At 37.6% G+C, this 26320-nt stretch overlaps 1 protein-coding gene across 1 annotated transcript; it reads right to left on the bottom strand.

Annotated features, from left to right (window-relative positions):
• Positions 1-1515: 1515 nt before the first annotated feature.
• ldb1b (LIM-domain binding 1b) lies at positions 1516-26320 on the bottom strand. The gene is made up of 11 exons (XM_065259239.2): positions 26073-26320; positions 10065-10167; positions 8418-8462; positions 8246-8321; positions 7984-8086; positions 6168-6340; positions 5961-6083; positions 5778-5861; positions 5567-5690; positions 5343-5491; positions 1516-3378 (listed from the first exon to the last, which is right to left on the bottom strand). The coding sequence occupies exons 1-11, from the start codon at positions 26098-26100 to the stop codon at positions 3148-3150; spliced, it is 1239 nt and encodes a 412-aa protein (XP_065115311.1). The 5' UTR covers positions 26101-26320; the 3' UTR covers positions 1516-3147.

Raw genomic sequence — 26320 nt, 5'->3', positions numbered from 1 at the left:
TTCTGTTTTTTTTAGGGCAAACAGATCATTATTAAGACTTTTACCCCCCTTTTCATTATACACGTTTGGCATTTAATCTGTCTATAAATACAAAATATTATTCTTACAAAAAGAAACATTTCAATGAGCTTTAACATTTGAAATCATCCCCAAAACCTATTTTACCTAACTTTTAATCATTTAATAAAGATTCCCTGTCAGACTGATACAGAAATGTCATTTAATAATATTTCAATCCAGCCGAGTCGTTTTTAAATGTCACTGGACAGAAATTTTACCCTTTTACACTTTCAGTCAGATTTTTAAAGAAATATGAAATATTTTTGCTGTCTGTGGTAGCAAATCTTTATTAACAAACATCATCAAATCCCATACGGCAAAAAACATATATTCAAATATAATTTTACATACATTTCAAAATATATAAAAATGCCCCAAAAATAAATGTACTTTGAAATATATTTAGAAAAATGTTTTTTACTAATATATTTTTTGGCCATTTTTAATATTTTGAAATATTTATATTCACGTCGTATTGGAAGAAAACTTTGTGTTAAACATGACAAGTTAATTAAATGTTTTTATATCTTATACTTTTATATTTTATACAAACTTATATTTTGGCCAGGATTTTTGTCATATGGGTTGTAAAATTATAAATGTTTTTATTGCCTCTGAAATTCATTTTTAAATATATTTAATATATGAAGGTTAAAACTAAATATATTTTCAAATTCAAGAATATATTTAAGCTTTACTTTCTACAAAATGTATTAAGCATATATTTTTAAATGTATTTTTGGCATATGGGATAAACCAGTGACAAACATCATGCATTAAAACATTCAACCACTGTAAATTGCTTTGTATAAAAGCATCTTCCAAATAAATAAATGTACCAGATTCAGAGTAAGGTTGCTGAAATATTTACTTGTTTTATTTTTGTTCACAGCCCAGATAGAAAAACTTTATAAACAAAAAACTATAAAACATCATAATCTACTGCCATAATATTGGTTAAACCCATCTGTGACCTGATTGTTTGATAGGTCTTATGCAAGCTTTTTGTGTTTAAACTTAAACCTGCTGGGTATATCTGGGTGAGATGTAATGTTAATAATCTGATATCTGCAGTTCTGCTCTCATTTATCTGCTCTTATGTCACAACAGATGGTCGGTCAAACTTTGCCTGGAGCTTCAACTCAGAATCCTCATCTTTATATCTGATCCACAAACACAAGAACAGAGATAAATCTGTGATACAAACCACAACTGTCGGTCTGAAAGCCCCTGAGGTCAGAATACAGCTAACGGAGTTTTAACGTCAATCTGATAATCTGATCTGAACTTAATCTAGACAGCATGTGTTTCTTCATCACACTGTTAGTATATTTTACTAAAACATTCACACGGATATCAATGCTTGTTTCTTTTTTGTGTAACCCAAGTTATTGCAATATTACATTTGTTGTGTACAAATCGCAAGACAGTTTTAAGTGAATTACACAGAAACAATTAAAGTGAAAATTCATATTTTATTGATTCCATACATTAATTTAATCAAGGGCAGAAATAAGAGGAAGAAAAACAAAGCTCTATCAAAGTCAGGGGCATCTACAAGGTTAAAGTCACCAGTTTGTTTCAATTACAAGTGCAGAGCTTTAATTCAAACTCGTCCAGCAGAGAAAAGAAAAAAAGTGAAAGAGTAAAAACAACCGAGTTAGATTTCAGCAGTATTGAGTGATAGAAAAACGACCAACTTGTTAAAGAAACACATTTAGTTATGCATAACTGGCATCTCTTTACAAAATAAAAGTAAACCTTCATGTGTATGTAAGAGAGACTGAAAAACAATCCAGAAACATAAGATGTCAATCACATTTAAAGCATCTCTTTTGTGTATGAAGTGGATCTGAAATCCAAACAAACAACAGAGATTGTGCCCTTGATCTCATTCAGTTTTACACAAATGGAAAAAATATTAATAATAACGGGGAAGAGACGAAGCTCGTGTGTTTAATCTTTCACCTTTTCCTGTTTTTACACATTAGATCAGAATGGCTTTATGTGACTCTAAAGAGGAATACATCTCAATACAGTTTTACAGAACTCTGCTACTACCTTAAATATACAAGCACAAATACACAGAAATGAATCAAAAGCCCACACTAAATGACTCTCTTTAAAAAATAATACAAACCAATAGAATCTGAGGGTTGAATTTATTAGGACCTCAGTGGGCCCGTTTCTCCTTGGTTCGCAGCTTTCGTTGTCGGTAAAAAAAGAGAAATGAAATAAAAACATTCTAGGGAAATCGAGGCTGGTATAAAACACGGATAAAATTCTCCAAAATGTCAACTTTAAAGAAGAACGGATCCAGGCTATTAAACGTGACGCGCTCACAGTTTCAAACATTCGTCAGAGGAAGACCTGAACTCTTGCCAGACTCTTTAGACCGGAAATGCATGTGAATCTCTGAGATCTGTGAAGAACACGTGAACATACTTCAAATCTAAACCAAAACAAAATGTCTATTTTTGGAACCATCATTATTTTAATGACAATACCTCGCCCAATTCTCTGTATTATGTAATAAAGTATCTATTCATACATTATTGTAGCGTGTTTGCCAATAAAATGTTTTAAATTATGCAGATAATAATAGTAGCACAACAGTTTTTACAATAAAAGGAAAAACTGTACTACAGTAATAAAAATAATGGGAAAAAGAAAAATGATTTGACCTAGACGTGTTCTTAACAAGTTTTAGAGATTCATCTGTTGCCTTTTTGACATGTTGACGCTTTACACGGTCAGTTTCTTCCAGCCAAGGGTTTCTCCGTCCCATCTTAACTTAATGAACTATATCTACATGCTCCTCAGAGGAGGTTCAACCCCATAAAACAACAAGAATAAAACCATGAGCGCTTGATTAGAAACTCTGTGAGTCCTCTGTCTGTCTGTGTGTGTAAACTGTTCTGGCTCTCATCTCTGGTCATCTGTGTTTATTTCCTGCGAACACAGGAAGACCAGCGCTGGGTGCCGTTCTGCACATAGATGAACCAACTCTTCTTTCTTCCCATCTGACTCCCAACGCTCCCATTGGCTTTCCCCAGCCTCACCCCCTCCCGCCCCCAGCCCTGAGTCTCACTGAGACGCCTGTGAGGTGGGGTTGTCGTTCTTCCCCTCCTGGCTGGATGGAGGCTTGTTGTTCCAGGGGCTGTTGGCACCCAGCGCGGGCGAGTTGTTAAAGCTGTCCTCGTCGTCGATGCCGTTGGCGGCGTCAAACTGCGTGTTCTCCAGCCGCGTTATCAGTCGTTCGTCTTCGTCACCGAACTCTCCCCCCATCAGAGTGGGTTCGCCTACCACCATCACATCCTGTACAGAGAGGAAGAACACTTATAAAACCATCAATCAGTTTATCTTAGGCAAGCACACTGAAACCTTCCTTTAATTAGGGTTGCAAAATTCCAGGAATTTTCAAGACTGGACACTTTCCGTGGGAATTAATACAGGGTTCCCACACTTTAGTTAACTTCAAATTCAAGGACCTTTCAAGGACTTTCAGGTTCAATACCCTCAAATTCAAGGACTAAATGTGGGGACACATTTCAAGTGAGAGCAAGGTTACATTAAGTTACCTTTTAAGATACATTGTTACAGTTCCCTTTTTGAGGGAACTCATGCTGCATCACTGTGGTGACACTTTGGGGACGCCTCCAGGGGTAAGTGCGTCTGAATGTGTATATCAAATTCAACCAATGGTGAGGCTTAACGACAAAGACAGGGTGACGCGGGAGTCAGGAAGTATATCACTATCTGAAATATTGCCAAAGACGGCGTTACAGGGACGCGGGAAGTATGGCAAGAGAGACGCAGCGTCTCGATCCCTTCTCAGGGAACAACAGTTACATACGTAACCCGAGACGTTTTCATGTGTCAAACACAACTATGCAAAAAAGCATTTTGGTATGAATCAACATTCGCATACAGAAGATATAAGCATTTAAAGCAAACAGTTTAGCACGTGTGCTTAAAAAGTCTAGAATTTTTATGATATTATCCTACAATACACAGGGAATAATATGGATTTTTTCCAGAAAACTTCTTGCATAAAATAGATTCAAGCACTTTCAATGACCTGTATCTATGTACAGTATTGTTTCAAAAAATTTCCCAGGGCCTTGAATTATTTCCACCAGATTCACAAACTTTCAAGGATTTCAAGAATAGGAATAAACTGGGAATTTGAAAAAACTAATTGCAGAGTTGACTATAACAGGGAACTTAAATCTTTTAATAATTTTGTTTAAAAGAAGATTTAAAGCAATTTCAGTTAAATGTCTACCCTGCACATTACTTAGTCACATGCACATAGGGTGGCCATTCGTGCCAGTTCCGCCGGACACGTCCCGAACATGTTTTCGAGTTTGTTCTCCGGAAGGCGCATTGGTCGACCGCATACGTCATCAAGGTTTAATATTTCGGGTTTAATTTCAGAAAAGCAACCGTTACATTTCAAGGTAAGAATGAAACTACAATGATAGTATGTCTTAAAAGAAATAAATCTTAATTTTCTAATGTATTTTAATTGAAATGTGAGATCCTCGATGACGTATGTATGCGGTCGAGCAACACGACTTCGGGAGAACGAACCTCACTGAGGCCACACCACCAGATTTAAATTATATAAATCCATGGCTCGTTGAACATCAGGACTCCAATTTACCCAAATTTCCAAATAATTTCTATAAATTCCAATAAAGTTTCCAATTTAGAATATTTCCAGTTCTTATGGAAATTTACCAGAAACTTTCCGCCCCTTTGCTCTCCCATTGATGAGATATCTCGTCATTTAAGAGAAAACATTTGCATTAAAAACTGTTACAAATAAGATTTAACGGTTATCTGTAATTCTGCGATTATCCCTAATTTATAAAAAAACTGAAGCAAAAATTATTTTTTAATTTTACACCGCGTTTATGTTTTGATAATCGTTCTGATCTCTAAAAATATTCTTTTACAAAAATGCAATTACTTCAGCTTTTTTTTGCAAAAAAAAATTATTTTTGAAGAAATCTACCCATATTTAAGAGGTTATAAGCAGAGAAAAAAAATTTATAGATAGGATGAAACTTATTTTTCCCATTTTGTTTGTTTGTTTATTGTTTGTTTGAAAGCAGAGGGTCTGTTCATTCATTTGATATATTTGTATGTTTATATACTTAAAGAAGAAAAATTTCCTGGAAGTGTTTTTTGGAAACCTTTGTGAAAATCACAAAAAATGCTGGCGGGAAATGAGTTAATACTAAACAAGTGCAGTGATTTGATTGGTTACTTACAGGGACCTGACTGGACAGTGGGAAGCTGTTTGCAGGACTCTTCTTCTTGCTGTTGCTGTTGTTATTGGTGCCACCGCCCGCGCTCATCGTGCTCCCGCCCGACATCTTGCGCTTTCGTCGTTTGCTTGGTGCCTGTCTGGCCGGTTCAGCTGCGGAGAGACGTAAGACAGATGAGTCGAGCTACACTTTAAATGAAAGCAGAACACAAGAGAAAGAGTGCTGACCGGGAGGAGCGACCATCCTCTGCCACTTCTGAAAGAGACACGTCTTCAGGCAGTCCCTGGGACTCAGGCTGTACGTCTTGTGTCTGGACATCAGCTCCTGCATGGGCTCCAGGATAACACACAACTGAAGGCATAAAGAAAAAAGACAAAGAGGTCAAGACAAATCTAACAACACCCTGAACGTTCTGCACAGGAATGAATCTGGACCCACTCGGAGGTAGTTGAGGGTGGAGTTGGAGAGGCCACATCTGGTGATGTTTTTGGACAGCTGGTCCAACATCTGTGGGTCCTGTGCCTGAGACACACACACACATTACACAAAATTATTAGGAAGGACGTACAAACAAACAAACCAACATGTGACTTTGAGAGTGAGAAAGGAAGAGGAACTGACGTGCATGGCCAGGATGCTGCGGGGAATGAGTTCTCTGTGCTGTCTGATGCTGAAGTGCCACGTCTTTATCCTCATCATATCATCAAACATAAACTCCAGATACAGACGACCCTCCACGCAAACCTGAAAAACAGCAGACCGAGGAAAACATTACACACGCACCTGCTCCCAGAACATCACTGTGGTTCTTCTTAAAGAAATACACACCTGTGTGAACATGGGTTTGCCGTTCTGTGTGACCATCGTACATTGATCACAGTCCAGAGACACAAAGTTGTTATGGAAAGACTCTTTAGGGTGCTTGAGGATGTAGTAGAGCTCAGTGGCTCCGCCCTCAAACACGCTCCTGAAGTAACGTGGAATTAGCGTCCGGCCGATTGCTGTAAACAGACGACAAAATATTTATCAGCACTAAATAGTGAACGGTTTACATCTGATATTATAAAAATCAGATGATCTGATTCAGAATCTACACAAACATCAGTAGATGAATGTCACTGGCCTCATACACACTGCAAACTTTCGGGAGTAACAACCGCATTTAAATGTGCGGGTGTATCCCCTACATATTCGTTTGGTGTCTGTACGGAACAAGACTGACTTCCGAAAATGTGATGATTGACACAGAGATAACCATAGCAATGTTCTGCCTTCTCGCGTGCTTATCAGTGATGCGCGGGTTGATCCGAAATTATTTTTATTGATATTCAGGTCGCAGTCGGATTGTTTGAAATAAAGATGGCAATGAACTATTTTAAACAATTACTTCTTTTAAAAAATGCGGGCAAGGGAGCAGGTCGGGTACAATATTTATTTTGCGGTCTGAGTTGCAGGCAGGTTGGTTGAAAATGTCAATCGGGTGCGCATTACTGGTGCTTATCACTCACAGCTTTGACCAAAATTATTTAACAGCGTTATGTTTTGCAATAAACCTCCATCTTGGCGTTGTGCATTGTACACATTTTTGAGGCTGCTCAACAGCGGGCTGTATAGCAGTGTTGCCAGGTCCTCGTCATTTTTGTACATATAAACCGCTTGGGCGCATAACTGTTAAGGCTATTGGCTCATGAAACGATCAAGTTTTTGGTGTTATTAAAGTGTGAAGGTTCCGGTCCCAATATTTTGATCTTTGAGTTAAAGCATTTGGATTTATTTTTGTTTTTTTTCTTGTTCGCTATTTTTTTAGTGCAGGATCTGGCAACACTAGTCAGCAAATGCTCGTGCCTTTGTTATTTTCTGCACCGTGCATACAAAAGACGTTTTCCCCTTCTAGGCATTTATTTTTATTTATTTAAGAGAGACCTGTCATGTCCGTGATGCACATTTAAACACTTTATTAACTACCAGTTGTTAGGGCTGGGTATAGATTCGATTTCGATTCACAAGCTATCAAATCGATTCTCCTTTCCATTCAGATTCTCGGATCGATTTTTATGCTCGATTCTTGATTCGACTCAATGAATATAGATTTAATACAAATACTATATTTAAAAAAAAGAACAGTGAACATAAGTTTACAAGTGGGTAATTAATAAAAAGAAATTAAGAGCCACAAACCTTTATATTAAACTCTTTTACTTTAGGTACACTTGGGTACATTAAAACAGAACCCATCTCTAATTTTCAAATGCATACAATTATGTTAAAAAAATTACAATTTTGATGAAAAATGTATGCTGAAAAAAGTCAGAACAGTCGCATTTCTCTATGAAACGGTTATTTCATATAAAAAAAAAAAAACGATGCGTGGCATTTGAGAATCAATTTTGAATCGATCCACGTAAAAAAAAACCGATTAATCGAAAAATCTTTTTTTTTTGCCTAGTCCTACTAGTTGTTCAGTTGGGTTATGTACACACTTTGCAGAGTTTCTGTAAATGCGGTTGCAACTACCTGCATTTTGCGGGAGTAAATTCGGCTTTAGAATGCGGTTGTCAGTCCTGTAAATTCCTGAACGGTGTGTGTGTACAGAACAGGATTAAGCATTAAAAGATGAACTTAATATGCAGTGTGTAATGCTTACTGTATCGTTTCGGACCGTCCTCCAGACAAAATGTGATGGTCAGCATAGCGTCATCTTCAAAGAATTCAGTAGTGAAAGCATCCCACCACAGATTATCACACTCCTGAGAGCGAGAAAGAAAATAAAAATCAGTAGTCTGACATCAGATGTCCGTCATCATCATTTGATTCTGTGCCAGCAGTATAGGGATCAGACTTATGAGAAGCATCAATTATTCAAAATGTAAAGTGCTGTTAGTCAAGACTGAGAACATCAGACTCACCTCAGTCCAGTTCTGAAGTCGCTTGTTGAGTTCAAATATCCTGTAGTCTGTCTGGTTTCCATACGGCGTGTGTCTCCTGAAACAGAGAGATACTCCGTCAGATTCATACTGGTGATATTTAAACTCAATAAGACAGCACTCGAGTTTAAGTAACATCGTGTAAATGTCTCACCCGATTCCTGGCTCCAGGTATGTGGGGGGATACATGGGCGTCGGGCTGCAGAGACAGACACAAGCAAAACAATCACGTCACACCTCACTTTAGTCCTCATGATGTCACAAAACACATGTTCAGTCACTGAATAAGAGTAAGGGCTGTTATAGACAGGAAGAGAGTCCTTTTCTTCTGTTTATCAGTGTGTCACAGTGGATCTAAAACACACTTCTATCTCTAAACAACGGAAGCCCAACCCACTTCCTGGATACGGTCCAATCAGAGCATGATGTGTGAAGCTGTCCCCTGAACGCTCGGTTTTAAGGGAAGATCATTCCTGTATACGATCATCTCATGTTCCTGTTATGTTAGAGAAACCTTTCTACTGTCTAAGAGAACATAAAACTCCATTCACACAGCACTTTGGTCCCAGATGATTTCTGTTAAATTGTAAGAGAGGCTTCTGTGTCCTGTAAATGTTCTGGGATCGCTCCCGTAAAAAGGATCTAGTAACATTGCTGTAACATTCACGGAAACCATTTGTGTGAACAAGAGACAGAAACAATGCCGTAAGGGGTGTGGCATAGTGAGGACGCGCATGTCATCGCACCAAGAAGCTATAGTTCAGCTCTTTGACACAAATGCATATCAACATTCATGAGAAATGTCGGAAAACTGGGCTGAAGCAGAGATCAGGGAGCTCATCACTATCAGATATCATTCAACAGCATAACTGAACATCGCATCACACGCTCCTCATGATCTTGTCATAAACTAAAATGCACTTGCGTGGTTTATTGAGCGAGAAATCACAGATAATTAGCAAACTTCAGATACTGTGGAAAAAAATACCAAGTGCAGGACTTTAAAATACGTCACGTGTCTTTGCGTGCATTCACACACATACCACAAAGATCCTGGAAAGATTTCGGAAAACCATTAGCAGTGTGAATTAGGGCTGTCCAGATTAGGAAAATTGTCTAATAAATTGTGACGGTTATGATGATTTATTGCCTGTTTAAGGCTTTGACGATTACGACGGTTAATTGTTTTGAAATGTAATTGTATAAATGTTTTTGTTCATGAAATAATGTTCACACATTATTGTTTTAATTAAATCTTCTGGCAGTAAATATTAATAAACATAACACATATTTTAAAGCAATTATTTAATAAATATATCTTTCAAAAACTGAAAACTCGCGTTACACTGTCAGTTAAGGAGCGCCATCTGATACGGTCTCATTTATACATGTGCTGGAGCTCCCCCTAGTGTTTTTTAAAGATGTGCAATCATTGCGGTGATCTGAAATTATTGCGATGAGGTCAAACAATCGCAATGAGATCGCAGTTTAATAATTGTGACAGCCCTAGTGTGAATGAACCAACAATCAACCGACACCAGAAATACTGGACGCATTTTCTGTGTATTTTCCGTAATCTCGGTCTGAAAAGGGCTTAAGAATCAGTCGAAAAATAAATATTTGAACAATTAAAAAGATGTAGGTTGCCTGAATGTTTATGCAACTGGCTGTGATCTAGTTTTGGGTTCTGGATGAGGATACAATCTACATTGATGCTTTTGACAGAATACAGTACATTGGGAAAAATGTACTGTATGGGAAAAATGAGAGCACAGGCAAAAGTGTTGATAAAATCACCGACCCCACGTCTCTGTCCAGCATGGTGCCGGGGTGGAAGGGGGGGAAAGCACTGCCGTTGGGCGGTTCCTTTGGGGAGTACAGCTTGAAAGACTTGGAGGAACAGCCTGAATGGAGAGAGAGAGAGAGAGAGAGAGAGAGAGAGAGAGAGAGAGAGAGAGAGAGAGAGAGAGCGAGAGATTAGTTGTAATCTGCACTTTACACTCATTTCTATGGTTTGTCTTTCAGATGCATTTAATAAAGTCACATTAAGTTTTTAGACTGGTGCGTCTGAGCATTTATATCCACAGGTTCAGTAACACAATATTTCACTCAAGAATCTACAGTAAATGAGGTTATCTATCTTGTTTTAGAGGTTTTATAGGTATGACACAAAGTAGAGAGACTAACAGCACTTTAAGTGTAGGAAAATAACTCCTAAAGTAGCCTACACAGTCATCGACCTCTGAATCACAACACTGCTTAAATAAAATGATAGCAATAGCAATATGATGATAGAAATCAATGTTGAATAAACAATGACATGTATTACCATCAAACAATTCTTCTGTTAAAAGAATAGTTTACGGAAAATTGAAAACTACTTTATAATTTACTCTCCTTAAGCCCGGGATACACTGCACGATTTTTGGCTGTCCAAACCACCATAAAACAATCGTGGTCCTATGTGGTACAGTAAGATTCAAAGATGGACGTTTTCACAAAGACAGCCTACGATAGTTTTCTGATGGTGTCAGAAATTCAGCATGATCAATGCACCGTGTGTTTGCTGCTACAACCTACGTATGGGATTTGTTTACAACTAGTGCATGCTAATGACGTTGCGCTAACGTGTGTCGCGGCCATCGCAGCTTCAGACTCATTAGGGGTCTTCATCGTACAGTCTATATTAGGGATGCACCGAAAAGAAAATTCTTGGCCGAAACTGAGGAAACCAAGGCTGAAACCCGAAACCGAAGCACCGAAAGAAATTATGTCAATTATTATTACAATTGCATTAATGCCTATCACTGTGTACTAACTTTACTAGGGGTATGTGACGGATAAAAAAACTAACGGTTCGGATCACATTACAGTTTTTGAGGCATAGATCGGATTATTTTTCAGATCAGCAAAAAGGGGGTGGAAAGAATCTAATAAAAAAATAAAGAAATTGCAAACATTTATAAAAAAGAACAAAGTTGTACATAAGGTCTGAAATTAGCATTAGGTACAGAAATCAAATTAAATGAATGATAACACTGTCTTTATTGTATAAATTAAATATATTATTATTTTTAGAGCTACAGAAGTTTTGTCATTTCAGCCGTATTGTTTCCGTGATAAAATTTTCGGTGGCCGAATATTCGGTGCATCCCTAGTCTACATGCTTGTCATACCTAAGTTTAAACAATCCATGATGCACAGTGTGATAAGAAATATCCTGCAGTGTATTCCGGGCTTTAATGGCTTTCGTGAGACAATTATTGGATCTTGCATGTTTTGTGATGCTTATGACAACTAGTCACGACTCACGAGAACCAATGATCATCTCACCTACCGACATGGAGCCACCGTGTCACCATTTTAATCTAGATGTGTTTACATTCAAATGCTAACTACACTCAAAATATATTTTCTCTCACAAACGTATCGTTACACGTTTACAAAAAAAATGAACCCCATGCAGTCTTGTGAATTACTTTAATTCGCGTGAATTTTAAGGTTCTGAAGAACCATATTACTTCATATAGCTCTGAATGTGTTTGGCTGAAGAAATGAAGTCTTATACATTTAGTTAATAATTCAATTTGAAGTGAACCATTCCTTTAAGTGATATAGTTCATTAACATAACTGTAGGATGGGGCGGAGCAGTACAGTGAATATTTTACACACTCAAGGCAGGGGGTGTGGGGGGATCAGACACACCCCTCTCCATCCCACCAATTAAACACATCTATACAATGATGCATTCAGCCACAATGAGGTCACGACCCCTGTTGTCACGGGAACAGCTCCGCCTCATAATGACCAAACGACTTGTCTCGCAAATAAATCTGTGAGCTGTCAACATCACGCATCATAAAATGTGACAACACAAGAGACGAGTCTCTTATTTCATAACCCAAACACAAGAATGAAGTTGACGAGAACATTGAGTCAATGCGATGAAACAAACATATTTCATACTTATTTTAATACAAGCATTACTGCAGAAGAATTAAAGTAAAAAGTAATTCAATACTCGCTTTCCTTAACAAAAACAACTTTTCCAATATTGAAAAAACTGAACTAGCAGTAATTGTTAAGATCGTTTTGAACGCTAAAGCAAACATTAACATCCTTATCCAATGCATTTATAAACGGCAGTGAAACATGACCAGACTGCAGCTCCAGACAATGAAGCATTTGTTCAATATGAAAGGTGAATGATGCTAATGGACAGAAACCACACCGCATCATTAAATAAATACTGTTGAATCTGAAACCTGACTGTAAACTTCAAAGACCAACAAATATAAAAAAGGTTAGTGGGCCATTACAAACAGCTGGTTGATATGAATTGCACCACCTAACGCATTTCCAAAATCATGAATTGTAAATCCAATGGGTTTGACAATACAACAATATAGATCGATGCATCATACGTTACAATTTTGATCAATGCATCGATGTCACACATAACTTATTGATTAAAGTGATCTTTATTTTAACATCAGTCTACGAATTTCCATTCATTTTCGATTACTGAAAATACTGTGTGCTGGTGCGTCAGATTTCGATGCAACAATAAACTGGTGATAGTAGCGAAAAGACAGACACAGAAATCGCTGTGTTTGCTGTCAGATGTTGTTTTAATATCTATAAATTGATCGATATACCCAAGTAATCACATCAAAATAGTATCGCAAAATTCCTAAAGGTATCGTCAAACATCATATCGCAGGCAATATCAATTGGTATCATAACGAGATGTCCAATTTACACCTCTAATTACACTTCCGTCATACGTTTTAACTAAGTTTCCACAACTCTTAACTGTTGGTCCAGACACATGATTTCTTTAATTTCTAGTCTATTTCATGTCTCTTATGACTGCACTCTCTTTTTATGTCACAAAATAAAATTTAAAGCAATATTCCTATCCATTTATTTGGCAAGTTGTCATATAATAAGCAGGATGATGTACAGTCAGCAGGTCATTAATGAAAATTATTTCATTCTAGGGATGTGCACCACTAGTCAAATATTTATGCATTATTAGGAATGTGCAATTATTAGTTTTCCAATTTTGATGTTCGCACATTTCAATTGCAAAAACAAGATAATCGAGGTAGATTGTTTATTGTGCCGCATTCAGGTTCTGTCATTTGGTTTTGAGGTATAAATCCAGCGTGTCATAAGCCGCTGCGTCTGAAGTTTGAACACAAAGTAGTAATCCTTTATGTATTAAGGCTATATCCACACGAAGCCGGTGCATTCCCTATCCGATCATTTTTTTCCCTTGCTCTAAAAAAATAATCCGTAAACACGAAACCACTGAAACCGACTGAAAGCGGTGTAGTATATATGCCGGACCAGTATGGGGCGCTGTAATTCTGCCACAGATATACACTATACACGGAGAAGACTTTGAGCATGCGCATAGCCAACGTATGGTGTTGTCCATTATCGCTTGTTGGTCACCACAATTGCATAGAAGCAATAGATTTTGCTGTAATAAAGCTAGTAGGCTTTAGTAGCTTATGTAGCACGAACACAATCACGTAACCCGCCGTTATTGTTGTTGCTGTTACGTGTGACGCTTCCGACACGTGATGTGATGACGTTTTCGCTTCACAAAATATACGGATTGGCTGTACAGACGAAACCGCAAGGGTGTCGGTTTCAGATTTATCCACTTTAGGACCCGGTTTCAAAAAATAGCGGATTCAGTCTCCCAAAACGCCGGATCCGTGTGAATGATACGCCAATACGATAACAAATTTATACGTATGCAGTGATACGCGTCTCCGTGTGGACAGCCCCTAAGTTTTATGCGTTTCAAGCAAGCTGATGCAAACTATCCCTCGCGTTTAAAATATAATCAGCTGCATTGTGGCGCATCTCTCTCTGGCACGTCCAAAGTCAGATCACTAGGTAGTAATCCTGTTTATGTTGGTAAAGTTATCTGCATTTCAAGCGAGCTAAAGCAAAACTATCCCTCGTGTTTAAAATATGAATTGTGTTCCGCTATACAAATGTGTTTAAAAGGCACTGATGCATTGAATCAATGCATTGAATTGAGAAAAATGTTTATGTGTATGTTTGCATAAATGTTTTTACAGTCATTGTTAAATAATCGGAATTATGATTTTTACCAAAAGAATCGAGCAGCCCTATGTCTTTTGGATATTTTAAAATTATAAGCTTGTTAAAGTTGTGACAAAATAAAAAAAGAAATCTTAAATGTATTTATAAAAAACTAATGATCAAATATATGTTTTTATTATTTGAAAATAATATTTTTGAAAAATGCCCATCCCTAATCTATTCAAGGTAATAAAAACCTTCTGCTTCAAGTTAGGGTCGGGTTTATTGACCAGCTAACCATATACCTCATCCATCTACACCTCAAGAGTAAAATCTGAAATCAGTGGATTTCTGAATGACACTACAACAATTCTCAAGAGGGAAACCTGAACTGAGGATTAATATAAATTCATACAGAAGTGTCCAAGCATCAGAGCACTGTCTTCATTAAACATTCATAACACAGACTTTCAACCATTAAATATTCACCAGGGACGACACTGGACACAGGTTAGTCCTGTCCATTGACACAGTCAAACAACCTTTGAACAACAGTACAAGACTTAATACTACACATCAGTGTCACGCTTCACAGGTCAGTAACACCAAGAGAAACAACAACACTGATTCATAAACAGACTAAACTCATTTTTAAGTTTTCTCGACTTTACACCCTGACTACATCTTCAGGACGCCCCATTAGGAGTCTGCTGGTTTAATGAGTTTAAAAAAAAATCAAATCAAACTAACTCAAACTTCCTGAGCAGTAAATTGCTTTCAAAACATCAGCACCACCCTCTTGATGTACACACATTACTTCAGACTCAAATGTGATGATGATGATAATCTAATTCCCTTCAGATTGTGTCACATGATAAGTTGAGTGCATATAGGAAGACATCATTACAGCTGTGACACACAAATATAATACACGTTACACACACGCACGAGGACAAACTACAGTCGTGATGTGTGTGAGGTTTTATGGCTGAAATAACCGGCTAATGGTGCATCACATGTGAAAAGAGCTACATGATGATCTCCTAATGACCGTTTCACCACAACACCACAGAGACTCGCTAAAATGCTGATGGGTTTCCAGCAAATGGAAATTACTGACGAAATTAACAAGAAAAAACACACAGGAGATGCTTCACGGAGTCAATGTGTGTCTAATAGATGCTGATACAGCAATACTTTACACTGAATATGTATAACAATATTAAAACAACACACATCAGGTCCAGATATAAGGAGTAAAGCACCATTCACTTTAACATTACTCATCTTTAAAATTACATCATTGTTATCAGATTAATAAAGTGTTTAATGTAATGATTACATATGATTTTACATTACATTTATACATATCCAAAGCACAATATAAAGTATACATTTTATCATTATGCGTGTTCCCTGGGATTAAACCCACAAACTATTGCGCTGCTATGGGATTACTGCAGCAAGACAAGATGTTAAATATTATTCATGCATTTCTGCAATACAAAGAGATTTTAAATGGGTTTGTTAAATGGCTTTATGATCAAATAAACAAGAGGTGAAAAAGTGAATGTAAACATAACACCAAGGGTTTATCAGGAAAATAAGGAAAACCCATGCATTCATCTTAAAATAGTTTTATAGAGTTTATTATTGTCATAAACACTGTGGTGTTTGTTGAATAAGTAAAACGTTTAATTTAAAAGGTTTCGTTGTAAAATAAAGAGGATTTAATGATGAATCAGAGAGTTGAACAGTGAGTCATATGAACACATCCGTCTGTTTACACTACACAATCACACACATACATTCACAAATAAAACACATTTGCGGACCCATCTCATCCAAAAACCTTAAGAAGTCAAAGCTGTAGTGAAACTGCACATTGCAGTTGTAAATAAACATAAATCTGCATAAATAAAAGCCTTTCATGAGGGCCCGAGGCTTTATGCTAATGCTAACGGCGCGATAAAACACCGAAATGAACCGTCAGAATGAACACCAAAACATTATCGAATAACATCGTAAAATGCAATCTAATCAAAAGCAACAACTAACATTAATAAAACATTTCGTTACGTTAAAATAACGTTAAATAGCCCGATAAACCCCCAGAGCTTTACCTGAAACACTGACGTACCGGAGACTCGAGTGACTCCTCACGGGTTTTATGTGAATCCCGGGACGTGAATGATCACGAGAATCGGTGCAAAATCATGAGGATAAACGGTGAATAATCGCGTGAAATGTGCCGGTTTGACTCGCGCGAGGCCTCGAGCTGAAGGTCCCGCGGCGCTCGTGCTCGATGAACCCGCCTCGAGAGTCTTTGTGTTCACGCGCTGAGCGAACAATAGACGCGCACGGGCCCGGTGACGCTCGCTTGCCTGCTCGCACACTCACTATCTCTCTCTCTCGCTCTGCTCTTTCACCTCCCTACACATCCTTCAGTCAGTCAGTCTCCCTCTCCCTCTCTCTCTCGTTTATGAGCTTATAAACATCCATATATCCATTCATTTATCCCTCCACCCGTCTGTCTATCTACCTGTCTATCTGCACCCCTCCATCCATCCATCCATTTATCGGTCTGTCTGCCTCTCTCTCTCTAGTTTATGAGCTTATAAACATCCATCTGTCCATTAATTTATTCATCCACCCGTCTGTCCGTCTACCTGTCTATTTCTCTCTGTCTATCTATCTGCCACCCCTCTCTCTATCCATCCATCCATTTATCGGTCTGTCTGCCTCTCCCTCTCTCTCTCTCTCTCGGTCTATCTGTCCACCCGTCTCCCTGTTTATTTCTCTCTCTCCCTGTCCATCCCTGTGTCTGTGAATCATCCTTCTAGACATCTGTCTGTCTACATGTCTCCCTCTTTCTCTGTACGTCCATCCATCCATCTGTCAATCTCTATCTATCCGTCCATCCCTCTCTCTGTCAATCTGTGTATCTCTCTCTGTCTATCCATCCATCTGTCTGTCTGCCTGTCTCTCCCTCTCTCTGTCTATCTATCTGTCCATGCCATTCTATGTCTATCTGTCTATCCATCCATCTGTCTGCCTGTCTATCCCTCTCTTTATCTATCTGTCCATCCCTTTCTATGTCTCTCTGTCTATCTGTCCATCCATCCCTTTCTATGTCTATCTGTCTGTCCCTTTCTATGTCTATCTGTCTAACCATCCATCTGTCTGCCTGTCTATCCCTCTCTCTGTCTATTTGTCCATCCCTTTCTGTGTGTTTCTGTCTATCCATCCATCCGTCTGCCTGTCTATCCCTCTCTGTGTCTATCTGTCTATCCATCCATCCGTCTTGTCTGTCTGCCTGTCTATCCCTCTATCTGTCCATGCCTTTCTGTGTCTATCTGTCTATCCATCTGTCTGTCTGTCTATCCCTCTCTCTGTCTATCTGTCCATCTCTCTCGGTGTCTATCTCTCTATCCACCCATCCATCCATCCATCCATCCACCTGACTGTCTGTCTGCCTATTCCTCTCCCTGTCTATCTGTCCATCCCCCTCTCTCTCTGTCCATCTGTTTCTGTCTAAAAATGTGTTAATTTGTAATAAAGTTTTTTGACAGTCTATCCATCCATCCACCTGACTGTCTGTCTGCCTGCCTATCCCTCTCTCTGTCTATCTGTTTATCTTTCTCTCTCTGTGTGTGTGTGTGTCTATCTGTCCATCCATCTAATTGTCTACATCGCTCTCTGTCTATCTATCCATCGATTCATTCAAATATATCTGTGCTTTATTGGTGTGAAAAATATTGACATTAAATATTCTGTGTGTGTGTGTGAGATGGCTTCTGTCTGTCTCCCTCCCCCAGTGCTGTTAGCTTTGTTTGCTAAGCACTTTTCACATCTCCCTCTGTTATCACTTAACCAATGAGCAAATAAATCACCAACAACAAATTCTCATTGCCACGTGCATCTTACATTACTATCAATTTACAGGTTTTGATGTAAAACTGAGGTCCATGGTGTGTTTACAAATGCCAGCAAAACTCAAGCATACGCATTATTCACTTGTAGACTCAATTAACAAAATAACATCATAAAAATAAACTGAAGTTGCAATTTGTGTAATAGAAATGACTAAACACGTCCTGTGTATATTGTGATTAGCATCGTCAGACTTGTCAAAACAAATCAATGATTTAATTACACGTGCACATCTCAATCGCATCAGTTCACTTCATAGTCTGATGCTCTTTGACTGACACCTAGCCGATAAGTGACAATTATACAGCTGGGAATTTCAAATAATCAATTGTGCCCCGGGTCGATGGTAAGCTACTTAAAGTACAGGCGACGGATCAATGACGATGACAGATCAATTTGTACGTTATGGAGTGAAAAACAATGCAGATCCACATCTCGCTGTCAAAACAAATGTGAATGCATTCGCAAATTATTGCATATGTTTCAGCGCTGTCTCGTGTCCCTAGAGAGTTTCTTCAGATTACATGCACTCACCCTAAAACTCAACACACTGACACAATACATCAACCAACACACATCGTATTCATCGCTGCATGTTATATCAGCTGACACTGGAGCAGTGCCCTTTAAAAGCTCCTAATATGTACCATTTAGGTATAGATCTGTATATATTTGGTACCATTATGTACCTTTGAAGTACTAATATAATATCTTTAGGTGCAAATGTGTACTTTTTGAAAGCTAAGGGCCATTTTCTGTATAAAGAAAACTGTATGTGTTAACCAGCGATGTTTTAGGAAATCTAATGAAATCCCCACACGTGTGCGCATGTTTATGGTTTGCCCTATGGTTTGAAGTACCCTTTTATCCCATCACCATGGAAACGCTGTCAGTGTTACCGTGGTGAGGTTCAGGGATCATGCCATTGTAACGCTACACAGAGGTTAATCTTCTCATGTGTGTCGAGGTCAAAGTCAGGCTCAGTCTTCAGCTTTTAGCTGTCAGGGAGACATGACATGAATGTCTTATCTACAGTCCACCCGCTGGACAAATGAATTTCAGCTGACCCTAGAACAGTTTACAGTGCTCACTAAACTGCAGTCGCTGGTTATCTACTTCACATTGCACTAAAACTCTTTTTAACTTCACGCAGAGATGTTTCTCATCATAACACACAAAGCAAATATGTTAGGCAGTAATGTTCGCTTAGCAATAAGCCATAGTGATATTTATATCAAATGCTTGATAAAAATAAAATGTTAAGACCAAAAACATGTCCTCATTCTCACCCATTGCATCTAGTTCATCTGTCATGTTGACACTTTTCTTATGCTGTGTACAGAGGAGCAGATAGGAGCACAACTCGGTCTGTCTGTCTGTCCGTCTGTCTGTCTGTCGGGTATCTTTGGTGGCCAGGCTGTTGTCTGAGGGGTGTAGTTGAAGGGATGGGGGAAGGTTGAGGACTATCTAACCCCTCTGTGTTCCCCAGTCAACAGGAAGTCAAGAGGTTTACATCTGTCACGGCAATGATAACACCCACTAATGCAAGACTCCCTGCCCCCTAAAAAAAAAAAAAAAAACTGCCCCAAAGCAAACCACACACCATAGCAGCTCTCATCTAAACCACTGAATGTTTTAGTAGATGGAAATATAAATATAAAAACATTTTTAAAACATTGAATTTGAATGTTTTCATGACTTTCCAGTCATTTGTGGTTACTAAAAAAATATTTTTTTATTTCATAGGTTACATAAAAAATTTACATTTCTAGCCAATGTTATATTTTTTTATTTTGAAAATAAAGCTATATATATATATTTTTAGTATTTTTGTCTTGTTTTCAGTTCCAATATCTAAAAAATCTTAAATTAAGATGCATTTTTTAATGAGCAAAAAAAATTAGACAAAAAAAAACACAACATTTTTAGGAATTTGTGCTTCAAACATGCAAAAAATCTGCCAATGGGGTGAGAATAAAAGTCTTTAACTTTTATCTTAAACACAAATTTTCTTACCACATTGGCATTTTTTTTTTTTGCATGTTTTAAGCACAAATTTACCTAAATTGTGTTTATTTTTTGTCTAAAAACTAGACTTATTTTCTAAGGTGATTTTGCTTATAAAGAAAATACATCTCGATTTAAGATTTGTAGATACTTGTACTGAAAAAAAGAAAAAATACTAAGAAAATTTTATTTATTTTGGAGTATAAATGCACATTTTATATAAATATAAAACATTAATATAAGTAATTAAGTAATTAACATAATTATCTTAGTAAGAAAGTCATTTTTGCATTGTATTACTTTCATTTCAGAAAATAAATGTTAAAAAGATTTTAGGTTTTCCACGACATTAAATGAAACACTGAAATAAAATAAAAATGTACTCTGTATATAGATTATGAAAGCAGCATTTCTGGTTAAATATGTATGTGCTCTTATTATCCATAAATAAGGATCATTGTTAAAATTTTGCCATTTTTGCACTTTGGTGACCGCTGAAGACACGACCCATAATTCACTGTGACTTCAGAGAAACAGACACACAGAGCTACGCACTTTAATTCACAGATATAATGAACAGAAGCGGTCCAAACCACAGAATGGAGGTGAATTCACAGCTTTGACCGGTTAACCCCTCCTCCCACCCGTGACACAAAGAGGTGGGTGTGGCATTGAAATGATTGACAGGTCTCCCACGGGGCTGGCGCATTTCTGTTGCGCTAAGCTGTAAATCAATGCAGCTGTAAAGCGCTGATCACAGCATTCAGACTGAGATCCAGAGACGGAGAGAAGAGGTCTCAGGTGACAGATTCACCGATCACAGCAGACATTGTGATCTTTTTAGATGCAGTAAACAAGAGCTGTCAGGCTGTCTGCTTTCAGATGTCACCTTATGGTGAGATGCTGGCAGGGCTCATATTAATTTGCTTTATGAATGAAAGCTTGGAGTGGAATAGTAACAGATTGTGTATTAAAACAATAGTATATGAAACAGTATGCAAAACACACATAGCTACACCTCTTTGATTGCTTGGTTAATTCAGCGAGCAGCGTCAAGTTATCATCTTGTAAATATTTATGCATATATTTTTATTTATTTAAAGAAAATGTCAATACTGTTGCTTGGTTTTTATTAATACAGCAGACAGCAGTGGGTTTGTTAGGCTGAATGTTTATGGCAGCAGATCAGATATTTTACATTTAGGCATTTAGCAAATAATATTTTTTACCATACTGATATAACAATATTAGGGGACTCAAATACCAATGTAAGGGCTCTGTTTAAGTTATCAAACATTTTTCTCTAAATTTTCATAGTTTGGTAAAGTGTAGCTTCAGAAATGTCACATTTATAATCTGCGCACAAGAAACTTAAAATGAAATAAATATTATTTGTTCTTTAAAGAGACACCCCTTCTCTATTTGTTGAGTATTTTGCTTTTAGTTTATGCATTTAGTTATGCAACGTATGTCTTGTTTGTCACATTCATAACAGACATACATTTCCCTCACCTAAAATAGACAACATGATATAGTCCAGACATCAGAAAAATATCAGTCTATACACTGCAAAAAATTAATTTAAAGAAAAAAATTCTTAGTATTTATGTCTTGATTTTAGTAAAAAAGATGCTTTTTCTTGATGAGCAAAACAACCCAAAAAAAATAAGTCTAGTTTTTAGACCAAAAATATTAAATTTAAGTGATTTTGTGCATAAAACAAGCAAAAAAATCTGCAATGGGGCAAGCAAAAAATCTTGAAAATTTTTCTTAAACACTAAATTCAAGAAAAATTTGCCTACCCCATTGGCAGATTTTTTTAGCTTGTTTTATGCACAAAATCGCTTAAAATTGATATTTTTGGTCTAAAAACTAGACTTATTTTCTTGGGTCGTTTTGCTCATCAAGAAAAAGCAACTTAATTTAAGAATTTTTAGATATTTTTTACTGAAACAAGACAAAAATATTAAGATTTTTTTTTGCAGTACACTGTAAAAAGTGAAAAGTTGGATCAACTTAAAAAGTTTTTTTCATAATATAATAATACAATTCAGGTATTATCAAGACAACCTTTATGGCATAGTTCACCCAATAATGAAAATTCTGTCATCATTTACTCACCCTTGTTGAGCTTAAACACAAAGGATTTTCACCTAAAGTAAAACTAAGGTAAAATTTTAAGTTGAATAAACTTAAATTTATTGGGTGTTACCAATTTAAGTAATTTGTTTTAAGTTACTCCAACTTCTCTCTTTTTACAGTGCAGGAGTTTAGGAAAAATTGATTATTTGATAATAAATACATTTTCTGAGAAATTATATTTTAATTATGTCACAAGTGCTCAGGTGCTTTAATTTCAGAAAATGAATACCAAACCTTACTACCATACATACAAAAAGCACAGTACCGATTATTCCTTTAAATGTCATAAACTAACAAAAAGCACGGAGAAAAATAAATCACAAAACTATGAAGTATCACGTAACAGATACATTCCAGTACTATTCGGTTAAATTCCCTAAATAACCATTTACAACAACACAAGCATCCTTCATGCACAACTGTTTTAAATCTCTGAATGCTTCAAAGAAATGTTTCCGCCAAAAACCAATGATTATGTGAGCTCAACATCACATAATAAAGCTGTTCACAAGATCTGTCTGTGAGCAGCACAACAAACACACACAGTACTGACGGTTGAGGGGTTTTATTGCTCATTCACTGGGGTGTGTGATGGCTGATGGGTACGTCACATTGCCCTGATGATGCTGTGTTCTCTGCACAGGAAGCCATTTTGTTCCAGATCTGTGGTGTGGTGAGCAGGAGACAGCAGGTCTGATGAGCAGAAACAGTCTGACCAATGACAGATCAGTCTGACTATGAAACACTCAGACACACAGTAATGCTTAGCGACCTCCCCTCCTTCATTCCTGCTTCAACACAAACATCCTCACCGATCCTCCTCCTCCTCCTCCTCCTCCTCCTCCTCTCTCTGTCTGTCTGTCTGTCTGTCTCTCTCTCTGTGGTTGTGTAACTGCTGGCTATGGCTGTTGCCATGTTTCCAGTGCTCTGCTTTAAGTGATTTTCCTCCAATCAAGGAGACCATGTGACACTCAGTCTGTATGTTGAGAGGTTTGTTCTCTCATGCAGAGACAGAAAGAGAGACAGATAAAAATGGTGCAGGAAAAATAAGATGTTTAAAGGCGTTCAAATGTGTGCATTTCTAGTTATGCAGGTGAACGTGGTGCAAATCAGAATATTTGCATCACATATAAGACACAGATCTGTGTTTGGACCACAGTACTTAAATAAATACGTGTCTGTTTTTTTGGGAAAATCAAAAAGGCACATTTTGGCTTGAAGTGTGAGCTTACATTTCATATGGATGCAAAAACATCACATCTGCCTGTGCATCACAGATTTATATACCGGACTCACATACATACATACTTTCATTCAGTTCGTTATATTTATTTCCTGTGAAATACAAATCCAGCCACAATCCTCACTGCCTAATAAACACCAAACTTTACTTTCTACTGAATAACAAAATATAAACTCAACAACCTATAAAGTGACAAACCCACAAATCACTCAGAATCCTTAACCAAATCAATAAATCCATCGGTGCACGGCTCAGGTTTCTCCATCAAACCACCACTGGAGCAACTATAAAGCAACTGAATGAATGACTGATGGCTGCTGAATGACTTTAGATTTACAGCTAACATCTAAAATAACCCAGTGATTCATGAGGGCAGCGGTGTGACTGTGAATTAATTTTATGCTCCATAAAGCTGTACGTACAGAATCATCTAAAGGAGGAAGTCAAACTTTAGAAGAGGTAAATAAATCCCATCATATATTCTGACTCAAACATGATATTTATCTGGAGATAAACCAAAGAGCAAAGAATTGATTTTATCTATCAGATTTTATCTACGGTCTCTTTATGACAGGTGGTGGAAGGGGAGAGGATCACATTTTTTTATAAGTAATCATAAAACTAATATTAAAACAACGACCAGAGTGACAGCCCTTCATTAAAAGAGATAAAGAGAAGGTAACAGAGAGATCATCCCAAACCTTCATGTCACTCTTTATCCACACAGATCATGTCTGTCTTATTAAAGGTGTAACAGGAGCTGCGTTTCCATTACCCTTCCAATTGCAAATTAAAAATACGGCCAATGGAAACACGTCCATATATTGCAAAAGTTTTTTCAGAAACACCTCATTACAGGTCTGCTCCCAAGTATAAGAGGCTTTCCTTGCCAATAATGTTTGGATAACTTCTACTTCATTTTTACATTTAAAATAATGTACTTGTACCTCCAAAAAAACCCGTTTATAAGTTTAAGGGGGCTTTCCTTCTTATTAATGTTTGGATAATTAATACATCTCCTTCGGTTAAAAAATAATGCCTAGTGCAGTGGATGTAATATTAGTAGACCTACCAATATCAGTCGATGTGATGTTTTTTCTCAGCAGGCATATGACCGAACTTCAACGTTGAAATAATGTCAGTTCTTGTTTCAATGTTTATACAACAGTTAATGCTAAATGGTTGCAAACAGTTAATAAAATGCTTAAAAATCAATGTTGAAATTTGGTTGAAAAAAAATTTTTGTTCAAAGTTGATTCAATTAGCAAAATCAAAAGGTAATTCAACGTTGATTCAACCTTGAAATGCCAGCTGGGTTGGAATGACTTATTGCGAGAGGAAAAACTCGTTTTAAGTCGGTTAATAAAAACGCCATCCTTTCACAAAACTTTTTTTATCAACATTTAGAAAATATCACATAAGTTTTGCGCAAATATGCAATGGAAACGCAGCTACAGTCTCATGTGGCTCAGATCAAATGTGGGTCCGGGATTAACAGCACTGAATGCATCCAGCATAAAGATCTGGATAGCTTGAAATTTCTTCTTTAGCTTGAAAGTGCATGAACAAACTTTTTCTAAAAACATTTTACAAACTTTATTAGCCTTTTCTTAAAGTACAATTAGTTAAATAAATATATGAATAAAGAGTTGTGCCCATGTCTCTTGTTCAGACAGATGCTGTGATTTGAGCACTTGTTGATCTATATTAACATTATAGTAAGATTCATGATGGTCGAGTGTACCGAGAAACACAAACACATACACACATACATACACAATCTCTTTAGTTTCTTTATCATTGTTGTTATTCCTACAACAACATACTTTATATCATAATGTTTAAGCATCTCTGGTCAGGGATCAGGAAACCCCTCGCCTGCCCATCTGAGATGTAACAGAAAAATCTTTTGATGTTAGATTTACGTTTGACCATCACACGCCAGCAGACAGCAGGGGTCGACTTTTAAACCGAACATGACCTTTAGCCTCTAATCATCTCACTTCACAAAACTCCTGGATCTCTTTTGATTTGTTTCATCTATCCGTCTCTGAAAGTGCCTTCTCCACATCTGATCTCCTGTTACAGAAACCTTCATTTCCCTCTCAGCCTGTTAGAAATTTAGGCCACGTAATAATCAACCACAACAAGGCGACGCAAAACCTCGGCTGTAAATGTCACCGATGCGAACCAGCTGTTTGGGCAAATTAAAAGCACGGCCAAACTCCTCCATTTTCCCTATCAGACGCTTTCATCCTGCACTTCAAACGTCAAAACACAAGCGGCCATGTTTCCATCTAAACCTGCTGTCCTTTCCATATGTCACTGCAAGAGAGCCCTCGGGCGGCACGGACGCGCTTCCAACAACTCGCTCGGTCTCTCTCGGCAACGGGCGGTAGTCACGGCGACCTTACCGGGACACGCGCAGCCTCCCACGGACATCTTCTCACATGCCCGTCGCCTGATCCGCAGCAGAACGCTGGAATGGTGCCGTTGAGATTTCTCTGGCGCTGACGCTCGGGACCACCGCTGCTGCTCACATGGGCGTCTGTTTTTCACACACACACGCAGTAAGAGGGAGGAGAGAGAGAGAGTGAGAGCGAAAGGTTAAAAAAAGAACAAGCACAAAGGAATGAGAGCAGAGAGAGAGAAAGAGAGAGAG

Source organism: Paramisgurnus dabryanus, chromosome 14, assembly GCF_030506205.2.
Source record: "Paramisgurnus dabryanus chromosome 14, PD_genome_1.1, whole genome shotgun sequence".
NCBI classification, from domain to species: domain Eukaryota; kingdom Metazoa; phylum Chordata; class Actinopteri; order Cypriniformes; family Cobitidae; genus Paramisgurnus; species Paramisgurnus dabryanus.
This window is presented reverse-complemented; position numbering and strand designations above follow the sequence as displayed.

Coding starts and splice junctions, on each gene's coding strand:
- ldb1b (XM_065259239.2), bottom strand. CDS start 26,100: ATGTCCGTGGGAGGCTGCGCGTGTCCCG. Junction 8,322..8,417: donor TACCTGGAGCCAGGAATCGG/GTGAGACATTTA, acceptor TCTCTGTTTCAG/GAGACACACGCCGTATGGAA. Junction 5,862..5,960: donor GCAGCATCCTGGCCATGCAC/GTCAGTTCCTCT, acceptor TGTGTGTCTCAG/GCACAGGACCCACAGATGTT.